This window comes from Hylobates moloch, unplaced genomic scaffold, assembly GCF_009828535.3.
Source record: "Hylobates moloch isolate HMO894 unplaced genomic scaffold, HMol_V3 SCAFFOLD_13, whole genome shotgun sequence".
Classification (NCBI taxonomy): Eukaryota; Metazoa; Chordata; class Mammalia; order Primates; family Hylobatidae; genus Hylobates; species Hylobates moloch.
Genome location: NW_026652288.1, coordinates 105,183,289 through 105,198,122, shown reverse-complemented (window position 1 = coordinate 105,198,122; position 14,834 = coordinate 105,183,289). Strand labels below are relative to the sequence as shown.

At 37.1% G+C, this 14,834-nt stretch overlaps 1 protein-coding gene across 5 annotated transcripts in view; it reads left to right on the top strand.

The window, feature by feature from the left end:
* The first annotated feature begins 1,182 nt into the window (after positions 1-1,182).
* Positions 1,183-14,834, top strand: part of DLG1 (discs large MAGUK scaffold protein 1) — a 97,103-nt gene continuing 83,451 nt past the window's right edge. For all 5 annotated transcript variants that reach the window (XM_032171968.2, XM_058427073.1, XM_032171966.2 and 2 more), the window contains exons 1-2: positions 1,183-1,274; positions 6,585-6,729. In XM_032171968.2, coding sequence (XP_032027859.1) covers positions 6,687-6,729 — 43 coding nt within the window. In that variant the 5' untranslated portion in view covers positions 1,183-1,274; positions 6,585-6,686. The remainder of the gene's footprint in view (positions 1,275-6,584; positions 6,730-14,834) is intronic.

Genomic DNA, 14,834 nt, shown 5'->3' with positions numbered 1-14,834 from the left:
TGGGCTGATTTTTTTTATTTTTTGTAGAGACGGAGGTCTCCCTGCATTGCCTAGGCTGGTCTCAAACTCCTGGGCTCAAGCAGTTCTCCCACCTCAGCCCTGCAGAGTGCTGGTATTACAAGTATGAGCCACTGCACCTGGCCCAAAATTCTTATGTTTATCGATGTATACTTTTATACATTTTACTGCAGTGAGCATATATATAAATTTATATAAGTTTTTTATGATTTTTATATTCAATATTTGCTCAGCATGTTTTTAAGAGTTTTTAAAAGTAGGGAACAAAATATCTACTTGTTTTATAAGTGGATTTGTCCCTATTTGTATTAAGTATTCTTATATTGAAGACTTCTAGCATTAAAAGAGTGAAATATTTGTGTCCTTGAACACTTTGAAGTATACTATTGATATTAACTTGTGATAATCTACAAAGTACTTTAAATGCAGATACACAGGCTAAGTTAAAAGAAGTGTTTATAATATGTATTATGAGCAGTTACATCTGCAGTAAAGGACTGTTAAGATGTGATTGCTAAATTTTTAAAACATTGATGGCTTGAGGATAAATGGAAATAGTCAATATGTGGCTTCATGGAAGAGGTAGGATGTCAACAAATGAAAAAGGAATGGAGAGCTGAGAAATTATCTGATATTGAAGCTATGGGATTTAAGAATTACAGAAATTCCTTACTTAAAATTGTTAATTCATAGAATATTGAAAAAGAACAAAGGTATTCACATTTTTAAAGCCTGTTGGTTCTGCCCACCACCACCAGACAATGTTGTTATTTCTTCTCAATAATCTTATTCTTGTGAAAATATTAAAACTGTAGGTAAGCATAGTTATGATGGAAACAAAAAACATGATTTTGCAATGTCACTTTGGAATAACAAGTGCATTTGTGAAAAGATATTAAGAAGGAACATGGGATAAAAGGAATCTATTTGTAACTCTAGGAGCAGCTGTATTTATAAGTGTCCCTTGATTGCAGAACATATACTAGTAGATAACTAAATAGATTCTTTTCTTTAAAAAATATTAGTGTGATGGAATTATTACCTTGTAGTTTTCAACCATTTTTTTCTGGGCTTAAGTTCATATTTATGGATGAGAATCTAGAACTGTTTTCCGAACAGGTCTTGGGTTTAGCATTGCTGGAGGTGTTGGAAATCAGCATATTCCTGGGGATAATAGCATCTATGTAACCAAAATAATTGAAGGAGGTGCAGCACATAAGGATGGCAAACTTCAGATTGGAGATAAACTTCTAGCAGTAAGTATAAGAAATCTGTTGTCTTTTAAATCATTTTGTCGTCTGTTTTTTTCTAACAGATACTGGAATTTCTCCATACCAAAAAGGTCTAAATGATGTTTAAATTAGCAAATACTAGCCTTGCTGTATCAAATCCTAAAAAATGATTCTTGGTAATATCTTTATTTGTCATTTCTGTTTTCTCTGCTAGCTCTTCCTCTCTTTTCCTTTTATTCCTTTGTTGTTGTTGAAGGGTTGAGGGCTTGTATGCACAGTGTTTCATCATAATCCTTAGGTTTATAAAACAGTGTCATCATTTGTTTATGCATGACCCTTTTTTGTTTTACTTCACTTAATAATATAATGAAACCTAGTAATTACGCAGCCCAAGAATTAGAACATCAACCATTTTGTGTTTCTTATTCCTTTGCTTCTTAAAAATTGTTTAATCAGGCCAAGTGTGGTGGCTCACACCTGTCTGTAATCTTAGCACTTTGGGAGGCTGAGGTAGGTAGATTGCTTGAGCCCAGGAGTGTAAGACCAGTCTGGGCAGCATGGCAAAACCCTGTCTCTACAAAAAATACAGAAATTAACCAGACCTGGTGATATACACTATAGTCCCAGCTCCTTGGGAGGCTGAGGTGGGAAGATCACCTGAGCCCAGGAGGTTGAGGTTACAGTGAGCTGTGATTGTCCTACTGCACTGCAGTCTGGGTGACAGAGTGAAAGCCCATCTCAAAAAAAAAAAAAAAAAAAAAGTTTAATTACATACATATGCCTAAATAATTTTGTTTAGTATTATTTGTTTTGAAGCTTTTTCAAAATGCTATTGCACTGTATGAGACTTTCATCTCCAGTATTTTTTTCACTCAGTATTGCTTTACTGAGACTTACCCATATCATTGCTTAGAGCTAAAGTTCATTCATTTTATCTCTATGTAATATTCCACCATATGTCTGTACTGCAATTTATTTGTCCAATCTTCATCAGTGTATTAGTTTGTTTTCACACTGCTATGAAGAATTACCGGAGACTGGGTAATTTATAAAGGAAAGGGGTTTAATTGACTCAGCAGCCTCAGGAAACTTACAATCATGGTGGGGGGTGGAGGAAAGCAAACACGCCCTTCTTCACATGCCAGCAGGAGAGAGAGATGTGCCAGCAGTGGAAATGCCAGATGCTTATAAAACAATCACATCTCATGAGACTCAATCATGGGGAGCCACCTCCATGATCTAATCACCTCCTACAAGGTCCCTCCCCCAAGACGTGGGGATTACAATTCAGGATGACATTTGGGTGGGGACACAGAGCCATACCATATCTCAGTCCATGTTCCTTAGGGAAATGGAATCTGAAGAACAGCTAATGTGCTAAGGTGTTATTGGGATGTGTGATCTCAAGAAGGCTAGAGTGAGTAAAAATGAGGAGTGAAGCAGAGAATGAACGAGAGCCAATAGAAGGTAGAATATGTCTGAGCTGGCTGTAATTTTATTAGGTAGCTTGTTGCTTGTCATGTAGCACAGTCTTCTAGGCAGACACTGTAAAAACCATCCAGGCATCATAAACCTTACATCCAGCCATGCAGAGAAAGAAAGAAAGGTTTATCTGCTGGCCCCTTTTATCCTCCTTGTCTACCTCCTAGGGGTTATTTGTCCCAAGCTTTTGGATTGTGTTACCCAACTCCCCTGGGTGCAGTTTCTAGGGAAGCCAGCTCCTGTACTCCATGGCACAACACTTCACCCAAGCCCAATAATGGTCGAGTTGCAGTGGTATAGACAGGTCAGACATAGGTTTGTGACATGTTATGGCTCTCACTGTGTGGAACACATCAGCCATGCCCAGTCCCAGCCAGAAGAGGCTGAGAAAACTGGGAAGGGCAGGAGACAAGATGAAAGTAGTATAGTAGTCAGGACTCTCCACTGAGCAAGCAGCCGAGGCCTAGCAGAATCTGAAAAGGCACATAAACTGGATCTGGCATAGTAGGAAGTTGGTTTTTAAAAATATACTAGCAAGTACTGGTTTTTCAAAATCCTAAGTCTTTTTTTTGGTATTATGAATAATTTTCCTAGGAAGAGCTGCTGTGTGTTCTGGTGAACATGTACAAGAATTTTACCTGACTGTCACAGGATTATTGATTATCCTACTAGTAGCATTCTTTTTATAAACCATCCTGTTGTTTTCCAGGCTGCTCATAAAAATGCTCATCAGCAATATATAAAAGATTCCTTTGTTCTACATCCTGTTTAGTACTGTTTATTGTTGCAGAGACTGTTTTTTTAGTTAATGATGGGGAAAAGGAAAGAGCAGAACTTGAACTATGTTTCTCTAACTTACCCTCTCACAGCTGAGATCACCACTCTTTCCTCAAACTATAACCAGTACCGTCTCACCATCACTCATCACTCACACACAAACACAGTCAAGACAGCCTTCTGTTGCCACTAGTTTTCTCACTTTTGCTTTTTAATTTCTTGGCTACCATGTTTTCCTTTATGGTTTCTCTGGAACTGGTTTTGGTGGTAGGAGACAGCAGCCTGTGCTGATACTATGGTGGCAAGACTCATTCTCTCTTAAATCGACTTTTAGTGAGGCTTTTGTTCTCTTCATTACACTGGAACCATTCAGTTCTCAGTCCTCCTCTTAATCGACTTATCTGGCTGGAGTTTGACACACCTTCCTCCTTCTAACACTTTTTCATTTGCCTAATAGTCACCCTTTATCTTGGTATTTCTCTTCTTAGTAGCCACTCTTCAGTCTGTCTTTCTGATGTCTGGTGCCTCCTCATATCCATAACATCTAAACATTGAAGTAATCCAGAACTCACTCCTTGTACATTTTCTCCTTTTTACTATTCACTCCCAAGGTTGTTTCCAGGCTGTTTTTTAACGTGTAGAACAAGACTCTAGTAGATGGCCAAATAACTTTTCTCTGGTGTAAAACTTTGGGATCATCATCTTACACATTCCACATTGAATCCCTCAGCAAATTGTGTCAGCTGTTGTATCAGTTATCTAGTGATATGTGAGAAAACACAAAGATTAATGGCTAAAAAACACCACTCATGTGTTTGTTTACAATTCTGCAGATTGGATAGGGCTTGGCAGGAACAACTTGTCTTTGCTTTACTAGGCCACAAAATCCGCTGTTAGGTTGGCTCACCTGTATGGTGGGCAAGTTGGCTCTTAGCTGGGAACTCAACTGGGACTGTTAGCCAGGTGCTTAATTCTCCAGTGGCCTCTTTGCATGGTTAGGTTGAGTTTCACACAGGATGGTGGCTAGGTTCCAAAAGTAAGCTTTCCAAAGAAGACAAGCACTGGTATATTGTTTTTATCAATCCTCTCTTTCCTTCACAACTACTGTACCTCATTGGCTAAAGCTAGTTACGTGGACAAGCAAAATTCAGTGTAGAAAGAGATTTTTACTAGGGTGTGAATACCAGGATACATGGCTTATTGTAGGCCACCAAAGAAACAGTATACCGCAGCTATTTAATATGTATTTCAACAGTATACCGCAGCTATTTAATATGTATTTCAACAGTATAGCGCAGCTATTTAATATGTATTTCAACAGTATACCGCAGCTACTTAATATGTATTTAAACAGTATACCACAGCTATTTAATATGTATTTCAACAGTATACCGCAGCTATTTAATATGTATTTCAACAGTATACCGCAGCTATTTAATATTTAATATGTATTTCAACAGTAAACCACAGCTATTTAATATGTATTTCAACGGTATGCCACAGCTATTTAATATGTATTTCAAAATGCAGGCAGTCCTTGCTTTGCGTGGTAATGTGGAGCCATAAAACTGACCATGCTGCTGAGACTCTGCAAAGCAGTGTTAATAATCAGTGAAGGGAAATTATTCTTCTGTGACCTTTAAATTTTTTTGTGAAAATATTAAAAACTGCAATTGTCAATTATAAAGGTACAAATTAGGAAAATGAAAAGTATATTAAAGTTAATATTGTTAATACATGGTAATTTAAAACAGAAACATTGATAATGTTTTACTTATTTGCAAAACAAAAAAGTATCAAAGAGAAGAACAATCCAAACCTAAAGCAAACAGAAGGGTGGAAATAATAAAGATTAGAGCAGAAATTAATGAAATAGGTAATAGAAAAGATGTAGAGAAGATTGACAAAACTGAAAGTTGGTCCTCTGAAAAAAAATCAAGAAAATGACAAACCTTCAGACCAGCCAAGAAAAAAGAGAGAAGGCTGAAATTTCTGAAAGCAAGCATGAAAGAGGGAAAACAAGAGACTATTATGAGTAACTATGTGCTAATACCTGAGGTAACTTAGATGAAATTGACAGATTGCTAGAAAGACATGAACTACCACTTCTAGTTATAGTTGAGATTCTGTCCAGGGCAATAAGAAAAAGAAAAAAAAAATCAGATTAGAAAGGAAGAAATAAAACTATATTTGCAGATGTCATCATATTGTATATAGACTATCCTAGGAACCTGCTAATAGAACTAATAAATTAGTTTAGTACTGGTTGCAGAATACATCACTACCTAAAAATCAGTTATATTTCTATACAGAAGATAGGTGAATGGCCAAAAAATAATTGAAAAAAAAAATCAACTTGAGTATTACAAAAGTAGAAATTTAAAACTAATTGATGTATAAATTAAAAGATGCATCATTTTACAGATTTTTTTAATTAGTTGATAATGTTTAATGTTGGCAAAGGTCTAAGTAGATGGGCACTCTATTCTGTGGTAGTGAGTATAAATTTACTAAAACCATTTAGGAGAACAATTTAAATATTTGTGCTTAATTGTGTTCTAATAGTTTTCCAACTTAAATATGGGAATATTAACATATAATTTAATAAATTATGATATAGCCACACAATGGGCTACTGTGCAGCTGTTTTTTTACAATGTAGTAATTCTATTAATTTGTGTCCCAACATGGAACAGTCTCTAAGGTACCTTACATTAAAAATCCTAAGATAAGAACAAAAATTTTAATATGTTTTCATTTCTTTAAAGAAAAAAAGGTCCAAAACGCATCCACACACATTCCTAAATGCCTAAGAATGAGAGAAAATCAAGACTGGGAGAGTAGGAGGGATGGAGGCTGGAATCAAGATGGGCTATTCTGTTAACGTTCAGCAACTTCACATGTCATGATAAACAACTTACTGAGATCATAGACATCAAACATGGGTATTTTCTTTCGGCATACCTTTATTTTCCTTAAACCACTCTCTTATTTTCCCTTTCTTTTTGTGAAATTGTTTCCAGAACTCAGAAAACAAGTGAAAATGTCATAAATGTCTTTTGGGACTTTTTTTAGGTGAATAACGTATGTTTAGAAGAAGTTACTCATGAAGAAGCAGTAACTGCCTTAAAGAACACATCTGATTTTGTTTATTTGAAAGTGGCAAAACCCACAAGTATGTATATGAATGATGGCTGTGCACCACCTGATATCACCAACTGTAAGTCTGTTAGCATACATTTGCTTAAATTTATCTTATTTCTTCAGTTATGATGCCATTAGTGAAATGTTCTCAGTATAATAAAGTTTAAACATTATACAAATATTTTTAAAGAAACAATTAAGCATTTTAATCTACTCATTTTTTAAAATCTACTTTAAGTCAAAATTTTTATAATTAGAAGGGGGGATCCTTTCCACCTTTATTATTTTATAGTAGTAATTACTCTTACATTTAAAGGATTGATTTTCAACCTTTTATGTAAATAACAGTCACTAAAGAACATTTGCAAATATTGAAATTGTTTTGTTCTAATAGTTTTCCACTTGAGCAGAGAAATTTGCCTTAACAAGCAGTTCATTCTATTAACAAGCAAAGTACAGGCATACCTCATTTTATTGGGCTTTGCTTTATTGCACTTCACAGAGACTACATTTTTTACAAGTTGAAGATTTATGGCAATCCTGAATTGAGCAAATTTATCAGCACCTTTTTTTCTTCAGTAACATGTTCTCACTTCATGTCTCTTAATGTCTCTGTGTCACATTTTGGTAAATTTCTCAATGTTTAAAACTTTTTTCATTATTATTATTATATCTGTTAGAGTAATCTGTGATCACTAGTCTTTGATGTTACTATTTTAATTGTTTTGGGGTGCCACAACCACACTCATATAAGACAGCAAGCTTAATAGATAAATGTGCGTGTTCTGACTGCTCCTCTGATGACTAGTCATTCCCCTATTTCCCTCGCCCTCCTCGGGCCTCCCTATTCCCCAAGATACAACAATATTGAAATTAGGCCAGTTAATAAATCTACAATGACCTGTGAGTGCTCAAGTGAAAAGACAAGTTGCATATTTCTCATTATATGTCAAAATGATTTAACTTAATGAGGAAGGCATGTCCATCGGCAATAAAGGGAGAAAGCTAGACCTCTTGCTGCAGTTAGCCAAGTTGTGAATGCCAAGGAAAAGTTCTTGAAGGAAATTAAAAGTAGTGTTACAGTGAACACACTAATGATAAGAAAGCAAAACAATCTGATTGCTGATGTGAACAAAGTTTGAAGTGGTCTAGGTAGGTCAAACCAGCCATAAGATTCCTTCAAGCCAAAGCCTAATCCAGAACAAGACCCTAACTGTGCGTCAGTTCTGAAAAGGCTGAGAGAGGTGAGGAAGCTGTAGAAGAGAAATGTGAGGCTAGCGGGGGTTGGTTCATGAGGTTGAGGGAAAGAAGTCGTCTCTATAACATGAAAGTGCAAGGTAAAGCAGCAAGTGCTGATGTAGGAGCTGCAGCAAGTTATCCAGAAGATCTAGCTATGATTCTTAATGGAAGTGGCTACACCAAACAACAATTTTTCAATGTAGATGAAACAGCCTTCTACTGGAAAAAGATACCTTTTAGGACTTTCACAGCTAGAGAGGATAAGTCAGTGCTTGACTTCAAAGCTTCAAAGTACAGGCTGACTTTCTTGTTAGTTGCTAATGCAGCTGGTGATTTTCAGTTGAAGCCAATGCTCATTTACCAGTCCAGAAAATCCAAGGAATTATGGTAAGCCTGTCTGCCTGTTCTGTATAACTGTGACAAAACCCGTGCTCTATAATTGAAGCAACAAAGCCTGAATGACAGCATATCTGTTTACAGCATGGTTTACTGAATATTTTAAGCCAACTATTGAGACCTGCTGCTCAGAAAAAAACAAAAACATTCCTTTCAAAATATTAGTGCTCTTGGACAATGCACCTAGCTGCCCAAGAGCTATGATGGCAATGTGCAAGGAGACTGATGTTGTTTTGATGCTTACTAACTTGTCATCCACTCTGTAGTCCATGGATCAAGGAATAATTTTGACTTTCAAGTCTTACCATTTAAGAAATACATTTTATAAAGCTATAGCTGCCATAGATAGTGATTCCTCTGATGGATCTGGGCAAAGTAAATTGAAAACCTTCTGCAAAGGATTCACCAGTCTAGATGCCATTAAGGACATTCACGATTCATGGGAGGAGGTCACAATATCGACATTAACAGGAGTTTGAAAGATGTTGATTCCAGCCCTCTTGGATGACTTGGAACAGGTCAAAACTTTAGTGTCAGAAGTTACTGCAAATTGGTAGAAATAATAAGAGAACTAGAATTAGAAGTGGAGCCTGAAGATGTGACTGAATTGGTGCAAACCTCATGATAAAACTTTAACAACTAAGGAGTTGCTTCTTATAGATAATCAAAGAAAGTGGTTTCTTGAGATGGAATCTACTCCTGGTAGGTGAAGATGATGTGAACATTGTTGAAACGGCAACAAAGGATTTTGGAATATTACATAAACTTAGTTGATAAAGCAGCAGTAGGGTTTGAGAGAATTCAATTTTGAAAGCAGTTCTGCTGTGGGTAAAATGCTATCAAACAGTATCACATGCTTCAGAGAAATCTTTTGTGAAAGAAAGAGTCTGGATATGGCCAACTGCATTTTTGTCTTATTTTAAGAAATTAACACAGGCACCCCACCCTTCAGCAACTACCACCCTCAATATCAAGGCAAGATGCTCCACCAGCAAAAACATTACAACTTGCTGAAGGCTGAGATGATTGTTAGCATTTTTTAGCAATAAAGTATTTTTAAATTAAGGCCTGTACATTGTATTTTTAGACATAATGCTATTCCTTACTTAATATAGTGTAAACATAACTTATACATGCACTGGGAAACCAAAAAATTCATATGACAGGCTTTATTGCAATATTGGCTTTATTGCTGTGGTATGGAACTATAATATCTCTGAGGTATGCCTATAATTGTGATGTTTCTGGTGCTGCTAGTTCATGGTCTGCACTTTGGGAAACACCAATTTACAATATATCTAAAACTTAAGGGATTTTCTTTGCTCTTAGGTACATGAGGACAGATACTATTTATCTTTCTACTTTCAGGTTCTAGCGCTTATATTTGTATGCAGTTCAATTGTGTTGCAGTTGATTAAATTGTTCTTAAAGTACTTACGTATTTTTAGGTTTCTTATTTTATTTTATATATATATATACACACATATGTATTTTTTTTTTTTTTTTTTTTTTCTATTGCCCAGGCTGGAGTGCAGTGGCGCAATCTCAGCTCACTGCAACCTCCGCCTCCCAGGTTCAAGCGATCCTCCTGCCTCAGTCCCCCTAGTAGCTGGGATTACAGGCATGCGACACCATAACTGGCTAGTTTTTGTATTTTTAGTAGAGACAGGGTTTCGCCATGTTGGCCAGGCTGGTCTCAAACTCCTGGCCTCAGGTGATCCACCTGCCTTGGCCTCCCAAAGTGCTGGGATTACAGGTGCGAGCCACCGCACCTGGCCATTTTATATTCAGTTTTTTTAATATATAAGCTGAGATTTAAGTATATTTTTTAATGTGTTTGTGTTGGTGGAAAAATGAAAGCTGTATTTGTTCTTTGCATTGAGTTAATGTTTGAAGAACCCGTAAATAATAAAGATCTTAAATGTACTGGGTGTAACCTGCTTTTGAGTGCTCCTTTTTTAAATTGTAGAATTTTAGAAATATTGGTGATTTTTAAAGTAACAGTGTTTCCAATTTTAGAACTGTCAAGATTAATTATATTACTAATCATTATCAGTTAAAAACATTACATTTTGAAATCTACATACTGCCCTCCAGAAATGTATCTTCATTATTATCTGCTCATTGATGTATTAATTGCTCAAGTATAACTGAATTTTTCCTTAATAGTATTTAACCTGTCTGATGTACAGGGATGGTGTTCTTTTGTGTCAAAGAAGAGAACCTTGCTACTTATTTGAAATTCTTACATATACTTCCTCTTGCACATAAACTTTATATAAAGGCTTTGTGTATTTTTTAAATAATAAGCCATTTTATTCATCAATTCAGGTATCTTATTTTAAATGCTGCCTATCCAATAACCACGTGCACATTGTGACAGTTGTTCCACAAATTGAGTATTAGTGCCCTGATCATCATTATGTTGCCTTTTTTTTTTTTTTTTTTTTTTTTTTGAGACGGAGGCTCGCTCTTGTTGCCCAGGCTGGAGTGCAGTGGTGCGATCTTGGATCACCATAACCTCTGCCCCCCGGGTTCAAGCCATTCTCTTGCCTCAGTAGCTGAGATTACAGGCATGCGCCACCACGCCCTGCTAATTTTGTATTTTTAGTAGAGACGGGGTTTCTCCATGTTTGGTCAGGCTGGTCTCGAACTCCCGGCCTCAGATGATCCGCCCACCTCGGCCTCCCAAAGTCCTGGGATTATAGGCATGAGCCACCGAGCCCAGCCGATTATGTTACTTTTTCCCCCATTTGTTATTGAACTAATAAAGCATTATGAAAAAGCTGAAGTTCACCTTGCAGTTTCAACTTGATCATAATGTTTTGCTTCCAGTCTCTTCCCTTCTTAGGCAACTGTAGATGTGGGTTTTGTTGTACGCTTCTGCATATGCAATTCATAAACAATTTATCTGTGTTTTTTAAAAAGCACTTGTGTTTAAAATTTTTTTACATAAGTAATTTTTGCTTATCAGTTCTTCTGAAGCCATCACTATCACCCTGCTGTCAGGCTATTCAGCTTACTATCTATCCCTGACTGTGGTGATATTGTATTCTCCTCATCAATCTGGCTTTAGTCACTGAAGACTTTAGTGCGAAGGCCCATTGTCATTTGCCACTATTATTCATGCTGTCATTCGTGGTCATGTCCAAAAACCACACTAATGATTCATCCAACACCCTGACTTTTTGGTTTCTTCATCTCTTTCTGACTATCCTGCCCTCCACTTCAACTCAGTTACTTGCTTCCAAGGTAATACTTTAGATTTTATTGTCTATAATTATTAACTTTCATCACCTCTAAAATATCAATTTAATCATCCCATTCTGTGACTACAACCCTCAGTTCATTTACCTCTATTCTAGCAATTCAATCTCATTTTGACCTTCAGTCATTTGACATTATTATTTTGTTGCCCCTTGTCTCAGTTTTTCTGTTTGTATTAGCTTAGATTCCATGGTTTATCATGTTCACTTCATTGCACATCTTCAAGTCCTTTGCCTCCTCCTTCTTACAGCAGAATCCCCCAACACTGGTACAGCCAAACTCTGCTATTTCATTTATGGTTCCTAAAAAGCAGAACCATGGAGAAGAGCACAAAATTGTGCTTTTTACGTATGGCCATAAATCATAGGTGGTGCCTTACTCTTGCCTGCAGTCCTACATTTCCCTAACTCACTCTCCCACTCTTAAGAATTTTTCTCTCCCCTCAAACCTTCACTTGCCATCTACTATTCAGCCATAACTGATGATCTCACTTCATATTTCATATAAGCACCCAGAAGAGAATTTCCCTATTTTTCCACTTTCAGATATACCTATGTAACTGTATTTTTACCCCAAAACTCCACTTTCACTTGTGTTTTAATGGGAGTCGTTGTCATTGTTCCTGTTGAAAACCAGGTCTTCCGTTTGTATACTCAATGTCACTATTTCTTGTCTGCAGAGAATCTTGTTCTTGCAGCTATCCTCTCTCTCTCTTGCATAATCAAATCCTCTGTCTACTGGATCATTACCATCAGCACACGAACATGTTTACATACTCCTTATCTTAAGGAAATAGGAGGGATCTTCCTACAATCTTAAGATACCTCTCTAACACTGCTCCTTTTCTCTACTTAATATCACTAAGAGCTGATTTTCCTACCATGTTAAGACTTCTTCACATCAGAAAGGAAAAAAGCCAGGCAAAATGGTGCATGCCTGTGGTCCCAGTTACTTGGGAGGCTGAGGCAGGAGGGTTGTTTGAACCCAGGAGTTTGGGGAGTATAGTGCACTATTACTGCACCTGTGTCTAGCCGCTGCACTCCAGCCTGGGCAACATAATGAGACCTATCTCTTGAAAGAAAAAAGAGGCCAGGCACGGTGGCTCACGCCTATAATCCCAGCACTTTGGGAGGCCAAGGTGGGTGGATCATGAGGTCAGGAGATCAAGACCATCCTGGCTAACCCAGTGAAACCCCGTCTCTACTAAAACTACAAAAAATTACCCAGGCACGGGGGCAAGTGCCTAAAGTCCCTGCTACTCGGGAGGCTGAGGCAGGAGAATTGCTTGAACCCAGGAGGTGGAGGTTGCAGTGAACTGAGATCGCACCACTGTACTCCAGCCCGGGCAACAAAGCAAGACTCTGTAAGAAAAAAAAAATAAAAAAACATACCCAGTAAAGAAATGGAGAAAGTCTATAAAAATATTCTTTTATTTGAAACAGGATCTCACTCAGTTGCGCAGGCTGCAGTGTAGTGACACGATCGTAGTTCATTGTAGCCTTGAATTCCTGGGCTCAAGCAATCCTCCCACATCAGCCTCCCAAGTGTGTACGATATCATGCCCAGCTAATTTTTAAAATTGTAGAGATGGGGTCTCACTATGTTGCCTAAGCTCCTAACCTCAAGTGATCCTGCCTCAGCACCCCCAAAGTGTTGGGATTACAGATGTGTGCCACTGCACCTGACCTCTTTAATTTTTTTTTTTTATTATACTTTAGGTTTTAGGGTACATGTGCACAATGTGCAGGTTTGTTACATATGTATCCATGTGCCATGTTGATTTCCTGCACCCATTAACTCGTCATTTAGCATTAGGTATATCTCCTAATGCTGTCCCTCCCCCCTCCCCCCACCCCACAACAGTCCCCGGAGTGTGATATTCCCCTTCCTGTGTCCATGAGTTCTCATTGTTCAATTCCCACCTATGAGTGAGAACATGCGGTGTTTGGTTTTTTGTCCTTGCGATAGTTTACTGAGAATGATGTTTTCCAGTTTCATCCATGTCCCTACAAAGGACACGAACTCATCATTTTTTATGGCTGCATAGTATTCCATGGTGTATATGTGCCACATTTTCTTAATCCAGTCTATTGTTGTTGGACATTTAGGTTGGTTCCAAGTCTTTGCTATTGTGAATAGTGCCGCAGTAAACATACGTGTTCAAAAAGTGGGCAAAGGACATGAACAGACACTTCTCAAAAGAAGACATTTATGCAGCCAAAAAACACATGAAGAAATGCTCATCATCACTGGCCATCAGAGAAATGCAAATCAAAACCACAGTGAAATACCATCTCACACCAGTTAGAATGGCCATCATTAAAAAAGCAGGAAACAACAGGTGCTGGAGAGGATGTGGAGAAATAGGAACACTTTTACACTGTTGGTGGGACTGTAAACTAGTTCAACCATTGTGGAAGTCAGTGTGGCGATTCCTCAGGGATCTCGAACTAGAAATACCATTTGACCCAGCCATCCCATTACTGGGTATATACCCAAAGGACTATAAATCATGCTGCTATAAAGACACATGCACTCTTTATTTAATTTTTAATTGAATTAAAACATATATTCGGTAAGGGTACCAATTTTAGGAGTTTAGCTTAATGATCAGTCACGTGGCTTTTTAAAATTGCTATGTATTATTCCATTGTATAAGTGTACAACAATTTTTTTCATTTTACTGTTGAGTCACTTACAGTTTTGATCTTTTATGAGTATAGCTGCTGTGGATATTTTTGCACATCCTTGTCAGACGTAAGCACTCATTTCTCATGGAGTGAGATTGCTGTGTTACAGAGTAGGCATATGTTTAGTCTCCAGCTGATACTGCTAAACAATTTCAGCAGTATAGGAGACAATTAAGACCCCAGTTTTTCTACACCCTCACCAACCCTTGGTATTATCCATCTTTTTAATTATGAATAGTATGGATATGTATAAAGTTATCTCATGATTTATTGATGATTATTTATTCATTTGTTGCTGGGTGTTCCTGATGATTAATTATTTTCAGCATTTTTGCTTGTGCTTATTGCTTTGACTCTTGTTCAATGCAATGTCTGTTCAAATGTTTTTACCTTTTTCTGTTGGTTTTATTATTGATTTAAAGGATTTATGTATTTGAGAAATAACTCTAATCAGTTATATCTATTGCAGATGTCTTCACTGAGTTTGTTTTCCTTTTTCCCCTCAAAAAAAATGGTACTTTTTGATGGACAAATTTTTTACTTCCTTATCAGTCTTTTCTATTAAGATACTGCTTTTAGTGACCCGTTG